A 22,809-nucleotide genomic window follows, 5' to 3' on the forward strand; every position below is an offset into this window, starting at 1 on the left:
AAATAAATAAATAAAGATATGCAAGGGGCCAGGTTGAGCCACCATAAGGATGGGGCTATTTGACATATGTTGATGAGGAGGCTGAGTTTTGTGCCGTCAAGCTACACCAGATTGTGCAATGATGGGCAGTACCCTATTTACAACTTGCCGTTAATGGGCTGTAGCAATGGCAGCTGTGTTTGAGAGGTTATGAAGCTTTGTGGGCTCTCTTGAATATACATATTCAAACTTATCACTGTTCTCTTTTGCAAGATTGCAGCTTGATCACAAAGAGTTCTCACAGCAAATTCTCTCCTTCTCAATGAATGATAAAGATACTTTTCCTCTCTTATCCTAAGCATGATTTACTATTGTCATAGAAAGAGATCCAAATTTGCACTAAGAAGATATAAGAAAACTAATTAATGCCCACAAAGAAAGATTAAGAATGCTGTCTTACAGCTAATCCACCTATACACTTGCTTAGATTTAACTAAATCCACTAATAAACATCCTACCCTCGCTAGGAGGCTGTGCTACCAACTTAAAACTTTAATGTGCTAGGGACAATCAAAGCAAATAATAAAACTAACAATGAAGCAATAAATAAATAAAATTTAATTAGGAAGCTTCATTGGATGACAATTACTTATGGCATAAGTATAAGCACATTGCTGATCAAACTCTCCTACAAATGAATTCATCATAATATAGCTTCAAAGAGCTAACATGCACCACAGAAATGTGCCACATAGCTTGCCACCCAAGTGGCCTAAAATGTCCACATCCTCAACCACAGCTTTTTGATACCTTTTACACACTTTTTATACTCCCTTTTCCCTTTTACATTTCACCCAAACAAATGAACCATACAATAATGTGGGAGACCCTTGCCTCCGCTCACATCAAACTAGGAGAAACACACACCTCCCCCAAATTACAAACATCAAATTAACATATTGATGAAATCCTGCCTCCAACCAAACATGCAGACCCAGCAATTTTAAAGTTGCCCAAGTCATGAATTATCAAGATCGGTGATGTTTATGTTCTTATCTTCTAGAGCTACGTCACCAGTGATGTTTACGTTCTTATCTTCTAGAGCTACATCACCACAAAAGGACCTTCGGGCTCACTTTTGAAAACAGAAGTATGATCTGACTCGAGCATCTCTAAAAAATTTCCTTAATCTTCATCACATGACAAATCGGGAATTCCATTCATAACGAGTTGGATCGACACACCAGACCACATCAGATGGCAACATCCTTGGCATCAGACATGACCCCTACTGCACCCGAGGTGACACCATATATAGATTAATGCAGCTTGAAAGAGCCAAGCACCCATCCACAAGGACCTCGGATGCCATGATGGCAACAGCTTCAAATCAAGGACATCCTTCAGCAGCACAAGAGTACTCTACCATGATAAGGACCTTTTGTGGATGCAGAGCCAACATAGTACATGGGACATTTTGTTCTGCTTCAAGGTGACTTGTTTAGTTACGATCTTTTTCTTTTGACCATCCGACTTCCAGTCTCTCATGGATAACATCATGTACTAGTTTTAGTCTCAGAAGTCTCTTCTCTTGGGGCGCATGCATGTGGGATGTGGGCAAATAGGGGTCCTGCTTACTTTGTTGCAGTAGATTACAAATCACTTGCATTTCCTAACAGTACCATTTTGGAAATTGGTACTCAAATGCTTACTTTTACATGTCGTTCATTTGAAAGCTTTTTCTTTTCCTCAAGCTGATTTTTTTTTAGATGTCTTTTTTGTCATCTCCTCATATGCTTTGTGCTGAGATTTTGTTAGGTTATCTAGTGTCTTCTTTAGTAATTCTTGCCTCTTCTTGATCCCCTTCAATATAGCAGGAAGCACGATAGGCTTATGGGTCTTCAACAAATTTCTCTCACTTATACTACAGCAGGTTTTAATACAATTGAGGTGGGAACCTGCTACAGAAAAGGAGGGTGTTATGTTAATTCTTTTGAATGCTACTAAGAATGTGTGTGTGTGTGTGTTCAGTAAGGTCTTCAAGAGACCAAATTACCAATGAGACCAATAGGGTACAATGTGTATGCAAATGCATAGATTACCTCTTAAGGCCTGTAACGGCAAAGAAATAAAAGATGACAAGGGTAGGTCAATGTAACAAAGAATATGCATGACTAGTCACTGTGCTCTCTGTAGTGGGCACAGTTCCACGGACATGTCCTCAAAGAAGTCTGTGGGCATCTAGATGCAGCTTACTGTCTCAAGGTTGTGATTGGGACTCGTTGGGGCAGAGATCTCTCAAGGCGTTGGCTAGTAGGGTGTCCTTGTGTTTCCTTGTTATCTGACTCTTTAGCTTGGCTTTGGACAACAGTCTGAAAACAAGCTATGAGTAGTATTTGGCCATGGTCCTCACATTTTCTTTGCCCCTCATAAGTTTACTCTCAAGCCTCTGCATCTCATGGAAGAAAAGTGCCACACATCTTTGGTCCATGTACTCCATGACTTGATGAAGAGGACCAAACCCCTCTTTGGATAAACAATGGAAGTGGCCTTTATATTCATAGCATGCTGGATAGACATAAGACCAAAAGCATCTGAGATCTCTGTAGTAATGCATCACCTCTGTGACAACGGCCCAAATCCCTCCCTAAAGAGCCAATGGTAGCATCCGTGTCTCATAGTAAACTGGGCATCTAAGTATGTAATTCTCCTCAAACTCGATCTCCCCATTACTACATAGTCTGCATACCTGTCTATCTCGTGAGATGCTCCTCAAACTCGATCTCCCCAGTACTACATAGCCTGCATACCTGTCTGTCTTGTGAGATGCTCCTCAAACTCAATCTCCCCAGTACTGCATAGCCTGCATACCTGTCTGTTTCGTGAGATGCTCTCTACTCTCCCCGTCTAAATCTGAAGGCAGTGTGATGACACCCTCAGCTTACCAATGGCAATCCTCATGGCATGGGACGTGTGTGGAGATAACTGTGCCTTTCAATGAAACTATCCCTAGTGACCCTCAAGAAATGCTCTCTGTAGGATTGAAGGTTCGGGAAAAGCTCGGATGGTGATATCCATGTCCTATTTGTGTGAAGCCTAGTCACATCTACATCTAGACGGATGATGCGGTTGATCTCTTGCTGTGATTACTCTGTCTAAGGGGGGGGGGGGGGGGGGGGGGGGGAGGGGGGGGGGAGGAGAGAGAGAGAGAGAGAGAGAGAGAGAGAGAGAGAGAGAGAGAGAGAAATGAAATGATATATTAACGTCTTCAAAAGGCCAAAATGACCTATGAGACCAAAAAGGTTACAACAATTGGTGGATCTGATACAATGTCTGTGTAAGAAAAGCTAAAACAACTAAACAACTAACTGAAACTGAAACAACAACTATGGGAAAAAGTAAGGTACTAGGAGCTCCTAATGGATAACATCTGGGAAGGAAAACTCCAGCAACAGAGGTAAGCATCATATACATCACTATCCAAAGATGTCTCTCATCGGTCGATGGCGGATATCCTCAATGTCCTCCATGGTGAGTACTCTGACTGGACGTCTCCCATGCCGTACTAGTATGGTCCTGATCCTCTGTTGTAGTCTCCGCCGGTGTCGAGATGGGCCTCTCATCTTGGGGCGCCGGTGTCGAGATGGGCCTCTCATCTTGGGGCGCCTTGACCGCCCCAGCTCTATAGCCCGATCAATCAGTGTACCTCTTGTGTGGCTATACTCTGGGGCTAGCTGCAATGCCTACTGGCCTGACTGCTCAATCTCTGGTCAAAAGAAGTCTGTAATCTTCCTCTGTAGGTGTCTCTCCCTCTCTGATCCCCTCCCTCTCAAGAGACCCTCTCTATGTCTATGCAGCTCCAGCAAGTATAATCTGAGGCATCTCTGATCCTGGTATCTCATGACTCTCGAAAGTGGTCCGAAACCCTCTCTGAATAGGCAGTGAAAACGGCCTCGTATCTCATAATATACTGGACAGTGACATATGTAATGTAACTTTGACTCTGGCTCCATCTACTAAGAGAGAGAGAGAGAGAGAGAGAGAGAGAGAGAGAGAGAGAGAAGAAGAAGAAGAAGAAGAAATAAATATTCATCTACTAAAGACCCAATGGGTCTATGATACTAGAAAGTGTTAAGAAGTTCCATGTGCAAACTGAAGATCATAAGCAGTAGCAAAAGAAAAATAGGCCCGTGCACTACATGTAAAGTGGATAATGAGGCTAAAGGGTGTGTGTTTGAGCAGGCACATGCACGTGTGTGTGTGTGAGCGAGAGACAGCTGGAGGCTATTGATATCCCACAGTTTGAAGTCTTTTTCTGCTGTGTCTAGCTTTCTTCCTTGGGTGACTTCTCTCTGAAGTACATCCTCCCCATGTTGTGTGATAGAACACTGGTTTTTACTTTTTTTTAAAAAGAAAGAAAGTGTGTGTGTGTGTGTGTGAGAGAGAGAGAGAGAGAGAGAGAGAGAGAGAAATGAAATGAAATGATATATTAACGTCTTCAGAAGGCCAAAATGACCTATGAGACCAAAAAGGTTACAACAATTGGTGGATCTGATACAATGTCTGTGTAAGAAAAGCTAAAAACAACTAAACAACTAACTGAAACTGAAACAACTATGAGGAAAAGTACGGTACTAGGAGCTCCTAATGGATAACATCGAGAGAGAGAGAGAGAGAGAGAGAGAGAGAGAGAGAGAGTATCTCGAGACGAGTCCCTTGTGGTGCCTGTTTGGCTTTGGCATGACAGTCCTGGGAGAGGGAGTGTCTTCTGGTTTGCACACCCTGCACTGCCGCACCTCTGGAAAGACAGAGGTGACGAGTGTCTATGCAATATCACCGTAATATCACCCACTCAGCTAATGTGTAAACACAATTCTCTCTGTGTAAATGTCATGTAAGAAAAAGCCCACGCATCTCTTGTCATCATATTCCTACCAACATCTACACCCTTCCCCTACACCCCATTGTCCACAACCTTTTCAGGTGGTGCGTCATCCTCCAAGATTCTGAAGATTTGTACTCCGTGATGCACTCGAACACCTTGATTTTGTCACAGATTCTCCAAAGCTGCAGGAAAGCCTCACTTGGCTTGAAGGCCCCAGCAAGTCAATCATCCACACTAGAGACGAAGTTCCCAATTTGCGCTGAAAGGAGGGAGAGGAGGGGGGGGGGGGGGGGGGGGGGCAGGCAACTCTCACACCCTGAGCAAGGGCAGGAGAAGGAGAGAGTGGAGGGAGTGGCTCCTTTTCGAGATCTTGCATTGGACAAGTTCAACAACCCATATAAAAGTTCCTATCACCATTCAACCTCCTCACTGACCATACCTCCACAGTCCACTCGAGGAGGACCATGGCTTCCCAACATACGATCAATCTTTAGAAAGGCCCCTGCCCAGAAGTTTAACAACTCCTTCGAGAACAAATTTGCAGCCAACCTTCTTCAAGCCTCAGACAAATTGAAATCATCCCTCTTCCAACCTCCCCCTACCCTGGATGAGGGGGGCTTGTGGAAACCCTTGGTTTGGAACACTTTTATCTGCCTCCCTACATGCTACCAGCTTGGCTCCTGCAACCACATACCATGTGGCCACATGGGATTCGGTCAGACAGTCCCTTGGCTTTTGACTTCATTTTTTCTACCTTCCCCTGACAACCCAGTAGCTGGGTTGCGGATTTATAGCACTCATCGACAACATCAACTCAGCTACCCCCATGGAGTGGCAGATCCCCATGGCCTCTCCTCCCCCCCAAATCTGAACTGCAATTTTTTAGAGGCATGACATTCCCTTTTGGATCTTCAGTCTTCACAAGGACCTCCAACAAAGTGGTCGTCCTAGCTTAGCTGCATATAGATCACAGGGTAGATCTAATCGGTGAAATTTTGGGCACCCCTTCAACATGTCCAAGTTATTGGATCTAACAGGTAAGTGTGGAACATCGATCCCTCCCCCCTCAAAGTTGTCGACGATCCCCTGTGGCAGCTTTGGTTGTGTGAGAACTGCTCCCCTGGCCTATTTGCAATGGGACCAAGCCTAATGGTACTAACAAGATCCCTTAGCTCCCCTTAAACACCTAGGTTACCTCTTCTTTTCTTACCCAACTCGCCTGAGGTGGCAGATTCAGCTTCATGGTGCAGGCATCACCCCCATTGCCTTGTGGCCCTAGGCAGCCCATGGTATATCAGCTCCCGTCCTCACCGACTTCTAGAACCAACTTCTAGAAGAAACTGTGGAGCAGATTTTGGCCACGATAGATCTTTCTCTTTTTGTGGTAGCCTGTCACACATAGGAGGCTCTAAGTGGGCAAGTGGCTTGCAATTGTAGGCCACCTTGTGACTTGCTATTGGTCCGAGGACCTAAAAGAGTTTTACCATCATTGCCTTTGGGATTGCCTGAAGGCTTAGCAGATCTAGTGGCCAATGCTCCACCTCTTCAAGATGGACGGATTGGGGGTTCTCTCTATCAGCTGGGGCACCATAGCCTGGTCACTTGTGACATGTGAGGTCTTTGACAGTAGTAATCACAACCTTAGTCTAACTAAACTGCACTTAATGATGTTTAAAAGATAGACAAATATGTGTCAATGCAATGCAGCTATATTAGATGATGAATGCGGTTACAATGAGATCTGAATAGATCTATGATGCTGAATATGCTGAATATGCTGCCTATATGCTGAATATACTGTTATGATGAATGAACTGCTGTCCCACTGTCTTTCCCTTGTCTCCTGGGAAGGAAACGCTGAAGGGATGGCTTTGGGACTGAAGCAATGCTGATGTGATGCTGAAAACACAGATGTTCTCCTGTTACATGGGAAGGAAACGCTGAGGAGATAGATGCGTTTGCTGAATATGATGGACTGAATGCTGATGCGTGGCTGAATATGCTGCTCCCAAGGCTTCCTGGAGGAGAAACGCTGGAGAACACTTTGCTGAATGCTCTGTTCTAAGATGTGATGATGCGCTTGTATTTATATGAGGGAACAGGTGCTGGTCGGCCAGCTTGGCTGCAGTTGGCCAGATGCAAAAAGCCCACGACTGGGATAAAATACCATAAATGTCATAAAAGGGTACAAACGCTGGTCGGCTGATGTATACATGCTGTCGGCTGCCTCCACAAGCCCCAAATGCTGGTCTATATGGCTAATGTGATGCTACCATGCTGAATCCAACTCATACCATGTGGTACATGCTGAAAACATTCATTTAAATGCCCATAAAATGCCTGATAAATCCTGATGATGTTTATGATGCTAGAAATGATGCCATGTCACTGTACACCTGAATGGTGTGCACGTGACATTCCCCGCTGCTAAACTGTTGCCGGGTGGTATACCTGGCAATCTTCGACTCCTCTGGTGATCCTTCTCCTCCGAACCACTGCCCCTTCTGTCTTCTGCTGCCGGGACTGAGATCGTCTGCAGGAGTGAAATCCTTTGAGCCAAGACTCTTATGTACTGCGGGAACTGAATGGCAAATGCTGCTAAAACTGCTTGGAAATACCTGAGTCACCCCTGACCTGCCTGTGGAAACCTTTCACCTACCATCTCCGTCGTTCCTGAAGCTCTGAACCTCCTGAGGCGATGTTGGAGCAAACTTCCGTCTTGTGGAAGAGAAACCCCCTGCTGCTGCTGCCAGTTGAAGCCCAAAACTTATGTACTCCTTTGGTGATGGCTGTCATTCTTCCCCAGAGAGGTCATGGGCAATGTTGGAGCAAACTTCCGTCTTCTGTGGAAGAGAAACCCCCTGCTGTGCTGCCAGTTGAAGCCCAAAACTTATGTACTCCTGAGGCGATGTTGGAGCAAACTTCCGTCTTCTGTGGAAGAGAAACCCCCTGTTGCTGCCAGTTGAAGCCCAAAACTTATGTACTCCTTTGGTGATGGCTGTCATTCTTCCCCAGAGAGGTCATGGGCAAACATGTATGCCTTGCAGATGCAAGACGGACTGCTAAGATGACTACTATGCAAGCCATGTGCAACCCTATATGATGTGCAAGAATGCAGATGGATGGGTTACTAATGCATACCTAAGGGAAAATCCCTAAGGGTGGCCTGCAAGATTTTGAGAACTGGGTTTAACTGTGCGGAAGCGATTAACATGATGTCTGACTAAATGACTGATGGAATGAACATAATCGAAGGCTGGTTACCCTGTGACGCTCTGATACCAATGTGACATGTGAGGTCTTTGCCCGTAGTAATCACAACCTTAGTCTAACTGTGGCAACTGTGGCAGAAGGAGCTTTGGCGGCTTGTGCCGCTTGCCATTTGTGGCAATCCTTCTTACCATGCCCTATAATATGACAAAAAAAACATCTATTTTCTGACTGGTACTTTCTTTGCTCCTCTGGAGGAAGATAACCTCCAGTAATGCCTGCTTTAGCCTTTTCATCAAGGGTTTTCTTAGGTTCTTTATCCTTCTTACCCCCTGAACTGGAGCTATTACTGTTGTCCTTCTTAGCATCTTTAGAAGATGCGTTACCTTTCCCTGTCTGTGCAGCTGATTGCTGCTGCTGGGGTTTGGTACTGGACTGAGATGCCTGCTTGGGCTTGCCCCCGTTAAGCTTCATTTCTTCGTTCTAAGCGAGAGTCAGAGCCCGGTCATATGTACTTGGTTCAAAGTTACGAACTGTGAACCGAATGTTAGAGTCCAATCCACGAATGAATTGCTCCATCTTGGCCTGCTCAGATAACCCTAACTGCTGTGCTAAAGTAATAACCTTACTGGAAAACTGAAGCACTGGGGATCCGTTCTGTCTGAGTCCATAGAACTCGTCTTTCAGACCAGCCATGTACTGGGGCGAGAGAAATCTGGTCTTCACGTCATGGACAAAGATGTCCCAGTCAAAGGCTGCGACACCTGTGGCCTGGTCTGTATGAATACTAGACCAATGCTGCCACCAAGTGACTGCCTCACCAGTGAGATGGGGAGCCGCTAAGTGGACTTTGTCTTGTGGGTCTGTGATCCTATAGCTAATGGAAAATGAGCATTAAATTGATGAACAAATTGATTAACTGATGAATGATTACACTTACCATCGTACTTACTGAAGTTTGGTTGACTGCGAATGATGGTGGTTGATGCTGCTGCGGGCTGCACGCTGCTGGCTGGTGACACCTATGACTAGGGAGACTGAAGAGAGCTGCTAATACCTCAAGTGTATGGCCTCCTTTTCCCGTTGGTGTTCGAGTAACATACGTTCTCGATCAAGCTCACGTTGGTGTTCCCGAGCGGCGAGTTCAGCCTGACGCCGGTCTTCGTCGATCCTGCATTGGGCTTCCTCATAGTCCCGTCTTTCTTCTTTTTCTCTTTTCCTTCAAGCCTTGTCCTCTCTCCTTTGTTGTTCCATCTGAAAGAAGAGGGAGATGTAGTCGGGTGCTGCTGGAGGTGTAGAAGGACGTGCTGCTGCTGCCTCCAAGAGTTGGAGACGCTCCATGAGCAGCTGGTTCTGAGCTCTCCTGAGGCAAGTTATATTGTGGCTGGCCTTGCTTCCCAATCTATGTGACACTTGTTGTGGCCCATCCATCCTCTTCCAAGGAGGATTTCTTCTGGTATATTTTTCCTACAGGCATGACATAGAACTTCCCTTCTAAGGGGGTTATTCCCAATGTGAAATAGAATTGTAATAACACCTAGGCATTTAACACAATTTCAAGCGACTGTAGTGACTGTGGCCTGGGCGTGGAGTAAAGTAGGTTGGACTAGAGAGTCCCACGTGTCGTAGGACATCAGGTTTTATGATTAGCACTGGTGTCTATAAGTGCTAACTTTTGGGTATAGTTTACCAGTGTAGTCATTCCCAACAATAAATGATCAGGTTTGACTCCCCAGTTCTCTTCCTCGAGGTTAACTACTTGGGCCATGTTCACCATACCCAGGCTGGTCAAGATCTGGGCACGTTTTTGCCGCGTGAGCTGTCCCTTGAACACTCCCCGCCAACTGTTGCAACCGAACTTCCCTTAGATAAACACATATGCCAAATGCTCCCTCCAGCATTTTGGCGTAAGACAGTTACAATGAGATCTGAATAGATATATGATGCTGAATATGCTGCCCATATGCTGAATATACTGTTATGCTGAATGAACTGCTGTCCCATTGTCTTTCCCTTGTCTCCTGGGAAGGAAACGCTGAAGGGATGGCTTTGGGACTGAAGCAATGCTGATGTGATGCTGAAAACACAGATGTTCTCCTGTTACCTGGGAAGGAAACGCTTAGGAGATAGATGCGTTTGCTGAATATGATGGACTGAATGCTGATGCGTGGCTGAATATGCTGCTCCCAAGGCTTCCTGGAGGAGAAACGCTGGAGAACACTTTGCTGAATGCTCTGTTCTAAGATGTGATGATGCGCTTGTATTTATATGAGGGAACAGGTGCTGGTCGGCCAGCTTGGCTGCAGTTGGCCAGATGCAAAAAGCCCACGACTGGGATAAAATACCATAAATGTCATAAAAGGGTACAAACGCTGGTCGGCTGATGTATACATGCTGTCGGCTGCCTCCACAAGCCCCAAATGCTGGTCTATATGGCTACTGTGATGCTACCATGCTGAATCGAAATCATACCATGTGGTACATGCTGAAAACATTCATTTAAATGCCCATAAAATGCCTGATAAATCCTGATGATGTTTATGATGCTAGAAATGATGCCATGTCACTGTACACCTGAATGGTGTGCACGTGACATCACTAGAGGCAGGCCCAGCAATACCATACAAGGAGGATGGCACAAGTCTGGTGTTGAGGTTGCCGTGTCACTGCCATCCCCATTGCCAAGGCCCCTCCAACTCTGTGGACCCCTCTAGCTCCTTAAATCAATGATAGGGAGCTCTTCACAGCAGCGTTGTAGCATGGAAGATTTGGCGCCCTTGTTACAGCATGGCTATCGAGGCCATAATTAACCCGTCCACGGAGATTATCTGCTTCATCTAGACAAGCATCATTTGCACCCTTTAGGGCCGATGGGAGCACCTTCAAAGAGATTCCCGAACGTGAAGCCTTTCTTTGCACTTGGAGTGTTACGTACTGATGCTAACCACATGGTTAGTTGGGCCCAGTCTGGGGTTAGGGGACCTTGAGGATTAGTGCAAAAGGCTGTGACTACAAGGTTTAAGGTGTGTTTATAAGTGTTATCACATAAAGTATAGCTATTCATGAGTCTATTGCTATTTATAGGTTGATTGAGGCTATATAAGTGGTATGAGCCTATTGAGTGTGGGGTTCTATTGTATTGTATTCTATAGGTGTGGTTGTGGATGACAGGAGGCTTGTGCCTAGGCTTGGGACACAGTCCAAGCAAGCCTTAGCCCTGGCGCTCTGGGGTGGTCTATGGTTGGGAGGTGAGCTACCCTACACCCCTTTGATTTGGTACTAATCATGCTTGTCTTGTGTTTATGAGATCTTGGGGGATCTTACAATTGGTATCAAAGCACCCTAAACATGAGGGGCATGCAAGCAAAAGCCAGGTTTGCAAATGGTTTTTATCACTTATGCTAGGGCTGAATTCAAGGTATGTGCTTTGTTCTCTATCATGCATGCTTGGATGGCATGTGGGGTCGTAGAGGGAGGAAAAGAGAGACAAATCCAAAGAGAGAGAAGTATGCTTTTTGGCTGTTTTTTGAGGTTTTCTATCACACATGCTTTGGGCCAGGTGGTTCGGGGGCAGAGAAAGAGGGTGAGTGCGGGAGAAAGGGTGTATGTAGAGAGATGTGTGATTCCCCGGTATGTTTGCATGTAGAAAACCTAAGCACAGAAAACCTAATACCTGGCCTGCATAGGTGTGCATAGCCGTAGTAGGGAAGCCTTGGTATGAGGCGAACATGGACCGCCTGCAGGAGAAAGCTCAGGTAAGCATGTGTATTCAGCTGCAGTTGTATTAGGCATGCATACGAAGGGCTTCAACACCCATATGATAGGTGGTAGGTACACGCACATGAGGTTTTAATTGATCCACAACAGTGGCAAAGCTGTGTGCAGCAGGCAGCCAGGCGAAACAGGCCAATCTTATGATTCAGCTTATCCATAACCCATTGCCTTTGTTGCTTGAGAGAGACTTTCCATCCGATAGGATATCCAAGATGCCATACTATCTCTTATGGAGGCAATATGAAACCTGGCCAAAGAATGGAATGCTAGTCCCATTCTTTAAGAGGCAACAACTTCAACTTGGTAAAATTAACCTTCAATCTAGCAGCTAATCCATATAGCCTCAACGCATTGACATCATGATTGCATTGACATCATGTTGTGTGTTCCTGGGAAAGAAGAAGGAATCATCTGCATACACTTGACTAACAAATTGACTAGCTCCTGTAATGTCAATACCATGTAGCCTACCTTCTACAATTGTCCATGTACAAGAGCAATGGGTGAGTATCTATCGCATAAAGCAAGACACTTAGTGGACATCCCTCCATGGAGCAAAGAGTTCATTTCCAATAATACATTGGCTTGTCCCTTCCTCGTACGGCTAGTATATGATATTGCTCATTTTTGGACCAAAACCCATTTTGTCCATCGCTTGAGCTATGAATTGCCATTGAACTGTGTCAAACACCTTTTCAATATCTATTTGCATTATGAGTACATCCAGATTCGTGTATTTCGCATATTCAATGCCTATGTAGGCATTTGCAATATTATCCATGATTTGACGCCTAGGCACAAAACCGTATTGAGCAAGGTGCAGCCCATCATGAAGGACATCTTTCAATCTGTTGACCAACATGCACTTTGGCTTTGTTTTAATGGCGATGTACACGATTATCATGAAGGTCCAAGGGAGGTACTACATGCCAAATATAGACTTGACGAGTACATCATGAGGTAGAAATTATGGAGGAAGAGGAATGTGATGCCGACATGGTGCAGTTTCCAGTGGAGACGACATGATTGGGATACAAGTTTAACTTAGTGCAGTATGCTATCCTAGATTCCTAGCAGTAAAATGTTGGATCTGAAGTTCACCTTTTTCCTACCTGAGGTGATTGGGGGATTAGTAAAAGGTAGATATTCCAAAAGTGTTTGCATCTTTGTTGATTAGGCAACTTGTGTCTTTTCTATGATGAAGACCACAGCTTTACACTGGTAGGAAATGTTAAATCATTGAGGAAGTTTTTCCGAGGGAATGCTTGTGTATTTGAGAGTACCCGAAAGGGCCTCTCTCACGAACTTCCCATGCTTCAAAGCAGCTTTAAAGGACTTCTACTTTGGGTGCACTAGTTGATTGGCACAAATCCTTTGGATTTTGAGTCAGTGATGTAGATACGTGGGAATGGGGGACTTAGCTTGGCTTCAGATGGATTGAGAGGTTACTGCAGATATTTGAGATGCCGGTACAAACCTGAACCTGCTCAGTGAAGGAATTGTTCAAAGGTCCATTGCCAGGAAGGAGCCCTCTAACGACAACTTACCTAGCAAGGATATTCACTGATTGTCAGGATCGATAATGTTAAGGCCTCTGTTATGTCTAGGTAAGATGATAGTGCTCTAGGCCGCCTTGGCTCTCGTTTGATGCATGCCATCAGATCCAGGCCCAAGATAACTCTGCACCAGTAAAATACCAACAGGAGGTGATGTGCCATGCTGAGGCTAAGAAAACCTGGTTCATGGTTCACCACATTGCACAAGGGTTCCAGAGGCTATATGTAGGCTGGTGGAGCTCCAATAGAGTAGCTCCTCCTGATGTTCCCCAAGATTAGAGCAAATTGCTTTGTGGGCATCACATCTGTCCCTGTCACGCTGAGTCTGAGTGGGAACCCATGAGAGGGATGCTCTGATCTGTTTCTAGGCTCTGATGATTTCCGCTGTGGGAAGCTGAATTTGTGCGGCAGCCAATCATCACCTCTGGTATCCCATCTTTTGGAATGAACATTTTGTTGATGACATAGGACACTCACTGGCTTCTCAGGATACATGTGCAGTGTGTCCAGATGGGAGAGGGGACCAACCTCCCCAGTGCGCACTGGAGTCTTCAGAGAGCTTCCCTCGCCTGAGCGCTATATCATCACTCAGGACTTATGAGGCACTCACATATATACTCTGCAAATTGACACAGTTATACCAGATTGAGGGCAGACAGGTTCATTGGTTGGGCATCTTCTCAGGCACAGGTGTTCCCTTACAAGGTGCCTTACAATGTGATAAGTATCCTTTTGGACCAGGGACGAGAGGCAATCTTTTATGAGGTGGCTAAGGGTTGGAGACTAGTCAGATTAAGAGCAAGAGACGATCGACGATGTGATTCTTCATATGATCAGAGTGATTAGCTTCAGTGATGGCTGTTGGTACATAGACCCTCATCCCTCTCTTGTCATGGGTAATCCATGTCATCTTTGGCTTTATTGTGGATGTCCTCTCCAGCAACTACCATGGGATCCAGGAGAGTGGCTATGGATTGATACAGTATCTCTCCACAAGACACTCCCCTTCCTTGACTACACATTTAAGAATGCTAGAAGAGCCGAAAACAAGAGAATACCCACCCGCAGAGCACACTGAAAACCATTGGCATCACATTACTCATGCACACTCATTTACTGTGGAGACCTACCTTTGATGAAAATCCCAGATTCCCGCGGTGTTGCACAACTTTAAAGTCCTCTCAGCATTGCATATGGGGTTACAGATAGGCTTAGAGCATCACACACTTGATTGGCTTGCTACATCACTTCGGGATCTGTGGCCTGGCTTGCAAAGTCAGGTCCTCAGGTTCTCTAGAAGGGAGAATATTCAGACAGGGCCGTTTTGATTCATAGAGGATTCCCTCAACCAATCACCCTAGATGAAGTACCAGAGTCTATGCATAGATCTCACTCTCCTGTAGACTCAGCTTCGGAGATCACTGCCAGTTTTACTACATGGCGGATCTAGAGATCCATATGCATGGAGGCTCTAGTAGCTGGAAATCAGACTTATGCCTTTCAGTCACTCTCAGTAATCTGGCAGGATATTGTGCATACGCTATGGCTATGTGAGGTAGAATTTATGGCTCCTCATGCCCCATAGTGGGCAGGAGAGCTTCCTTCGTGAGAGAGTGGGACCATTGTCTTTCTTCACATATATAGCCACAAAGTCTTCATGGCATTTCCAGCCTTACTTCTTTTCCGCATAATTTTGTATACATAACTTTATCTTGTAATTTGGTCGTACTTCATAAAAGTTCATTTTCTTGCAAAAAAAGAAAGTCTACCTTTCAGAAGGTCGTCGAAAAATATCTTTGATCTCTCCTCTTCATTTGAACTGTCTATCTGCTTCAATAGGAGCTCAATAAACTCCAATGTCTGGGCATTTTTATTCATTTCTGTTTCATATGCATGCCTAATGAAAGGCACAATTTTATCAACAAATCAAGCGTAAATTTTGAATGCATGCACATACACATACACACACAAAAGGCAAGTGTATATCATGGAGAACAGAAAGAATTTGCACCTGTCATCATCTTGGCTTTCCGTCTTAGATAGTTTCATCATTACAGCATTCTTGGCTGAGTACCTTTCAGTGATCTGGCAATAATCATTGAGTACTGCTTTCCCTGTGGGTGTGATGTTGCTTGCGTGCTGTTGAATCTTCAACTACATATAAAAGATTTCAATTGCATGTTCTCATCATTGAACTAGCCAAATTTCAAACATGTTTTAAGAGAGGGCAAAGCTTCTTTTGTATTGATGGCAGGCCAGCCTTTGCCCACCAACTGGCTACTACTGTACCATGCTGTTCAAACCCCAACCCCATTAAAATATTAAATTTTCAACTAAAAAAGGTTTAGGGTTTCACTTTTTCCGGTAACACAGAGTAGCTTGGATCACAATGCACAAACATTTCCTGCACATCTTTGGCAAGATCAGGGCACATATTCATCACCTGAAAAGTTTTTAAAAATATTGATAGTGTTTTCAAAAAGAAACTAAACTGCAATTAAAAATCTTCTTGAAAGTGGTAACATCTCATATTAACAGCAAGTTTATTTGACGTCTTCTTTAAAAATAAAATAAAAATTTCAAAGGTGCCAAAAATTAAAAAATATATAACAGAGCGGCAATCCGAAACATTTACCATGCTATCAAGTTGAGAAGAAGTAATTTCTTTCTTACTAAACATGTCCAAGTAATGTAGAAAATCATCAAAAGCCTTCTTGTTCTGCAATTTGGCCTTCGCTTTCTCAAAAAATGTGATCTCTTTCTGAAAAACTGCATGCAAATATCATAAGAGTGTAGTTCAAAAATAAACATAAAAAACAAACAAAAACAGAAGAAAGTACATTTGAAACAGCAAACCAATACCTTATCTTTGGCATCAACTAGAAGTTTAAAAACTCATATAAAATCCTTTTTATGTGCTTTCATACCAAATATATATATATATATTTGGTCTTTTTTCATCTTCTATAAAAGCACATTTATCTAAAAAAGGATATATTATGTAAAACAAGAAAAGAATATTAATCTTGTTTAAAAACAATATTACAATTTCACCTAGCTCAGAAAATTTTTCCTTCTCTTTCTTTATCATATTCTCTTTTTCAACCTCTGGAGCACAATCTTCCGCCTTTTTTTTATGAGGATTTTTCCCAGTGCCCTTTTTACCACTAGACTGAACATGAGGATGCACCAAAAACCAACACAACTCAAGATCCACTTTATCATTCAGTAATTTCCCACAAAAGTATCCACGTGAAGATGGCTAGCTAGTGAGCCTAAAGTTATATTATTAATTGCCAGCAACACACACAGTGTACACATACATACCGCAGGAGGGATGAAACCTTGAAACTCCTTTAATACATCCCCATGATCATGTAAAAGAGCACTAACCTGTGTTAAAAAAGACATGCTTATAACCAAAAGTTTAATTTGCTAAATCTCTATCCAATCTAGCTTTTCGAGTTGTTATTATACAAAAAAGAAATGCATTTATTAATTTTGAGATGTCAAAAAATATAGTTGTCATAGAGGACACACTACCAAATATCTTGGATGCCAGGTTGGGATAGAGATTACACCTGCCCAGAAGTTTTCCCATGTGCTCATGAGCATAAAGAAAATTCTCTTTCATTGCAGCTCGAGGAAGCTCGATCTAGCGTCTAGAGCCCTGGTGCTTGCCACAATTGGCATTTCACTTCTTGTTGGTGCTATGACAATTGCGGACGGTGATCCACAACTTCTTATGGTCAAGGCTTGATGGTACATTAGATACCAAGGCCAGAGTTGCTTGGGAAACTACTATCCTTCCCAAGAATGAAAGGGGATTGAACATCATTGATCCAAAGATCCAATGCCTTGGAAGGATTTTCTTCATGTACCATATTCTCTTATGTGTCCTTGAGAGCGGGGGTGACTAAAGGCACTTGCTGGAGGCACAGCATACGTTTATTTTTTCATATGCCTTGGAAGGATTTCTTCATGTACCATATTCTTAGATGTGTCACTGAGAGGGGTGGTGGTGTGACTGAAGGCACAGCACACGTTTTATTTCCTCTGATGCAGATTATCACCCCCGTCCTCCCCATTGGTTTCTTCCATCATCCGAAAGCCCCCAAGCTCACTAGATGAGGCTGACAGGCAGCCCATTATGTAGAACGACCTCTTGGCAAATCCCTGGGTGCAGTAAGATATATGCGATGGAAAGGCTGGGAGAGATGCAAAGCGACAGTACTTGACTGGAAGAGCTTTATAAGTCTTCCAGATGATCAGAGAGGGAGTCACCGACGGATTGCTTAGATTGATGCAACTATACCTAATCGCTGGATCAATGGTACATTCGTAGATGAGTGTCACCACTTATGGTTGGGGTTTTTTTTTGGCACAGGCATGCCTCTTCAGGTGATGGGATTCCTGAAACCTGTGGAAGAGTTTGCCTTCAATTCCATTCAGTTTGGATGGCGGATGGAGAGATGTGATGTACAGGTGATCACACCTAGCTTTGTGATCCGTCTAGTCAGAGTAGTAGGTTGCTCTGGAAAGCGTTGCTATACTGACCCTTACCCATTGACAGTTACTCATGCTTCATGGTGCCTATGGCTATATGGTGGATGCCCTATCAGATATCTACATTGGGACGCCGGTGAGTGGGAACGGACTGATGTGACTAGCTCCATGAGGAGCATACCTTTCTTCAGCTATATTGTGCATAACGCAAGGTTGCTCATGCTTGGAAAGACCCACAGAGTTCCCATTCTTAGGCGTCACTGGGAGGCGTATGACATTACACCCCCCATGGCACTCGTACAAAAGGAGGCAGGTATCCTACTACTTCTCGCTGTTTCTACACGGGTGGATTGCCCACCAACTAGTGGATATCTATTTTTGGCATGGACCGCTCTTGTCCTAGATGCCTAGTTCCATCCAAGACAGTTTGGATGGGAGTGCAGAGGAGCATGGAGGATCTGGGTATATATAACCCAACTCTTGGGCAGGTTGGTCCTATCTATATTACTTGGGGTGCTATTGCATGGTTGACTCAGTCTGGGCCACAGCTTCTTTTTGAGGGAAGGGGAGCAAATCTTGTTATACTTGTCCATAGGGGCATAGCTCAGAGATGTTTGCTTCAGGATATCCCCCACTTACAATGCACACCATCTTTGTGAGTTGAAGCATATCCCCCACTTACAATGCACACCATCTTTGTGAGTATTGACCCCACCTGGGAGATCATTGCTAGTATCACAACGTGGCATATCTGGAAAACCAGATGCTCAAAGGCCTTTGAGGGTATTCAGGTTTATGACCTCCAGTGTATTTGCAGAATATGGAGTGACATCGTTCACACTCTTTTGGCCACCCAGGCCCGCATACAGGGATCTTCTAGGTCTGCGCAGACAAAATGCAGCAAACTTATGAGAGAGTGGAACCATGGTATTTTCTTTTATGGCAGCATAGTGCCTTCGATTGGTTGAGATCTCCCTACCTTTTGGCTTGAGATCTCCCTTTGTATGATTTTATTGTAGTCTCTTTATTTATTTATTTATACATACATACCAAATGCATGCATGTCTTTGGTAAACATCATTGTAGATGCCACATTAAGCATGAAGTGTTTTTCTCTCCCTAAAGAAATAGGTCTGTAGGTTTATAGATTTAACCTTTTAAGCATGATTATTGACGTAAATTAACTTCATATAGCACATGCATTTATGTTTACTATGCTACATTCCAAACAAAACAACCATCCATGCATTTTACTCCATACGGCAATGTCTAAAGAAAAATTTATCTGGCATGCATGTAAGTTCGCATCTTTACTTGCACTTGGTGATGGACTAAACTGCTTTGTTTTATTTATAAAATATATATATATTAACTTACAAAACCTACTTTACAATGGAAGAAAATCTAGACTTCTCCCAGCTGATCATGGCAACAGTACAAGGCTGGATGGCTTTTTCCCATGCCCCTAGCCCACTACAAAGGGGGGCTCTTAAATAGGCAATCCATTTTTTACCAGATTTAGTATCTGGCCTAGCATAGTTACAAGAGGGAAACCAGTACGAGGTTGTTACACCTTATGAGAGCTTAAACCCATGCTAGAGAAAGAAAAAAACACCTGGCAATGAAGGGGAGGGAAGAGGGGAAGAGGGGGGGGGGGGAGAGAGAGAGAGAGAGAGAGAAAGAGAAAGAGGGATTGGGGTTTGTGGACGGGAGAACTTGCATGGGACGGTGGGGCAAGGGAGAGGCAATATTTGTGTGACTCACTTCTAAGAAATTTACCATATTAGAATATATGTATCATCTTGCAGGCTGGATTTTCAAAACCCTGCCTGCCCCAAATGCCAAGTAGCTTCTGAGACAGTGCGACATTGTGTATGGGGGTGTAGAGCTGCTCGGAGGATTTGGGGCTCTATAGCTCAGCTTATGTGCAGATTGAGGAGAGAGATCATTTATGTTACTTGGGGCGCTATTGCTTGGCTCACTCGGTCTGGTCCACAAATATTTTCTGGGGGCAGGGATCCAGACACCTCCATAATGATATGCAGAGGTGTGGCCCAATTCTGCATGCTACAGGATATTCCTCATACCTAGTATAGACCACCTCTGCAGAGGATTGATACTACATGGGAGCTCATTGCCAGTATCACAGCTTGGCAGATTTGGAGGGCCAGATGCACAAAGGCTATTGAAGGCACTCAGATATATGACACTCAGTGCATTTGTACTATATGGGGACTTGGGAGATATTATTCACACTCTTATGGCCACATGGGCTCGTATACAGGGACCTTCCAGATCTGCACATGAAAAGTGCACTGTTTTCACGAGGGAGTGGGATCAAGGGATCTTTTTCTCAACGACCCCAGCAGGACTCTCTTGGCACCTTTGTGCCCCATATTAGTTGAGATTACCCTACATTTTGGGATGAGGTTTTGTTTTGTTCCGGCTTCCAGCTGTGATTTTGTAAGGTTTATTCATACTTAATAGAAGTCTCCTTTTTGCAAATAAAATAAAAAATATAAATTTTAAAAAAAAACTATTGTAAGTCAAATGCTCTATAAAATTTACGTCTATGAAAACCCTCTCCTGTGCATACAGATGATATCATACATTTTTCTGATTGAGGGTACAGGGCAGTAAGCTGATGGGTGCCTCATCCAGTACCCTAGGACTAGTAGCATTTAGACCCACCACACTCTCAACACCTCCTTTAACCACACATTACAGCAAGGAGCAGGATAAGGAGATTTGCACTCTAAATGTCAAGTTTCCTTCTGGTATTTTCAAGATTCCTTTTGGGTCCAACTTTTGGAGGCTTTCATCACTAGAGCACCTCAGCACCTTTATGCTGTCATGAGTGAAACTGCAGCTTGTATGATTGAGATGAGACATCCCATACCCAGGACTAGACATCAACTATCATGAGTGAAATGGCAGCTTGTATGATTGAGATGAGACATCCCATACCCAAATCATGCAGCTAGCCACTGACATTCTACGGAAAATCCTAGAGGACGATGGCATCACTGCGTGACCACACGTCAACATCATGTAGCACCACATGGCTATCCTAGCTTATGTAGCTGTTTTTTCGCGCAGTTTTTCTCTTTTCCATGGTTCGTCATTCATCATGGATACTTTGTGCTACATTTGGTCTCATAGGCCCTTGAGGTCTTTTGTAGACGTTAATATAACTCTCTCTCTCTCTCTCTCTCTCTCTCTCTCTCTCTCTCTCTCTCTCTCTCTGTCTCTCTCTATACAGAGAGCCTCGGAGATCATAGCTGCTAGGAGACCGCGACTACCCAAATGCATACCACCACTACTCCATCAGGCCCAGTCTGCCCAGATCCAGGCACGATACCGCAGAACTATGGAGGAGAGAGTCTAGAGGCTACACCAAGGCACAACAGATGTGAGTCCTCCTCGCCCCATGCCCCATGTATGATGTACTACACCCCACCATCTCCACTGGGTGGAATTAGTAGTATACCACCTATCATGATTGTACATCTATAGCATGCTAGACAGTGACTGCATAGTGAGCTGCATATGACTAGGATTAGCTTTTCATTTCAGTTTTTCTTTCCATGATACTCAGGACATGGACTTGTTGTATACAGATTTGTCTCATAGCCCAATCTGGCCTTCCGTAGACGTTAATATATCTTTTCTTTCTCTCTCTCTCTCTCTCTCTCTCTCTCTCTCTCTCTCTCTCTCTCTCTCTCTCTCTCATGTGTGCACACGCACACACACAAACTCCATGAATAGAAAAACCATAAAGCTGCTAAAGATAGGTTGAAATATACCACATCTGCTAGCTCACTAGATGACATTCCTCCCTCACCATACACAGTCAAGATCTCCAAAAAAGCTTTGTAAACTTGAGGAGATATATTCTAGAAATGCCTCCAGAATAGTCAAAAGATATGATTTTGAACCAAAATGAGTTACAAAATTGAGAAGCATTGTTGAAGGGGGTATAAGTGCAATATATGTATGATATACCTTCAAGTTGACGACAAAGTCTACACATTCCTGCTCCAAAGGCGGCAATTCAAAATCTTTCAAGTCAAATGCAATCTTGTTGTCTTGGGGAAGGAAGGCATTGAAGCCCATTAATAGATTGGGATGCCGCTTAAACAAAATCTTCACCTCGGTTATCAAATCATCTACACTGATCCTAGAAGAGGACACCATTGAGATTAGAAGCTACACATGGCAATCTTAATGACAGATAGATTTGTTCGAAAATATATATATGTACATAAAAGGTCACATATGCGAAACTTAAAATTAAAAGGGGAAGAGGGAAAAGGGGGGGGGATGGGTATCCATGTTATATAGGTATGTCATTGTAATAGTGATAGGAAATGTCCATTTTTTAGCCGAAAACACAAACCCATTACTGCAAAGTCTCCATTTCCGTTTCCCATGCCCTAATCTAGGGTCAAGTTATCCCTGACTTTGTAAATGTCTCCTCCAAATCATGCTATATCCCAAGTCTCTCTCTCTCTCTCTCTCTCTCTCTCTCTCTCTCTCTCTCTCTCTCTCTCTCTCTCTGCCATAAGGTAGGAGACTCCATGGGTCCCAACAACTATAGAACCATCATGATTGGCCACAGAATAACACTAGAGTATGAGATCGGCTTCCTAGCAACAAGACAAGGACAAAGGGCCTATTGGAGGTAGGATGATCTAGCATCCATATCTTAGTCTCAGTGGAACTTTGTTGGGGTTACATTACTTTGTGAGGGTACAAATATTAGCCTAAGGTCTAAGGGTGTAGAAGAATCCACCCATCCATCATCAATGATGTAAGCCTCTCCCTAGCATCTAAAGTAGGGGAGGCAAAGAGATTTGGGGGAAGAAGGTGCCTAGCTCCAATGGACCTATAAAATTA

The 22,809-nt window shown here is 43.9% G+C and overlaps 1 protein-coding gene across 3 annotated transcripts in view; it reads right to left on the bottom strand.

The window, feature by feature from the left end:
* Positions 1 to 669: 669 nt before the first annotated feature.
* LOC147604342 (paired amphipathic helix protein Sin3-like 3) overlaps positions 670 to 22,809 on the bottom strand; it is a 28,889-nt gene continuing 6,749 nt past the window's right edge. The window contains exons 3-11 of one of the 3 annotated variants that reach the window (XM_086795309.1): positions 21,916 to 22,090; positions 21,717 to 21,806; positions 16,732 to 16,797; positions 16,459 to 16,576; positions 16,040 to 16,173; positions 15,761 to 15,847; positions 15,416 to 15,558; positions 15,174 to 15,301; positions 670 to 1,937 (exon numbers count right to left, since the gene is read on the bottom strand). In XM_086795309.1, coding sequence (XP_086651435.1) covers positions 1,729 to 1,937; positions 15,174 to 15,301; positions 15,416 to 15,558; positions 15,761 to 15,847; positions 16,040 to 16,173; positions 16,459 to 16,576; positions 16,732 to 16,797; positions 21,717 to 21,806; positions 21,916 to 22,090 — 1,150 coding nt within the window. In that variant the 3' untranslated portion in view covers positions 670 to 1,728. Of the gene's footprint in view, positions 1,938 to 15,173; positions 15,302 to 15,415; positions 15,559 to 15,760; positions 15,848 to 16,039; positions 16,174 to 16,458; positions 16,577 to 16,731; positions 16,798 to 21,716; positions 21,807 to 21,915; positions 22,091 to 22,809 lie in introns of those variants that run through there. The other 2 variants (XR_015265417.1, XM_086795310.1) reach the window with 2 other exon arrangements.

The sequence above is a fragment of the Cibotium barometz genome, chromosome 62 (assembly GCF_041138505.1).
Source record: "Cibotium barometz isolate CiBa-2024 chromosome 62, ASM4113850v1, whole genome shotgun sequence".
NCBI lineage: Eukaryota > Viridiplantae > Streptophyta > Polypodiopsida > Cyatheales > Cibotiaceae > Cibotium > Cibotium barometz.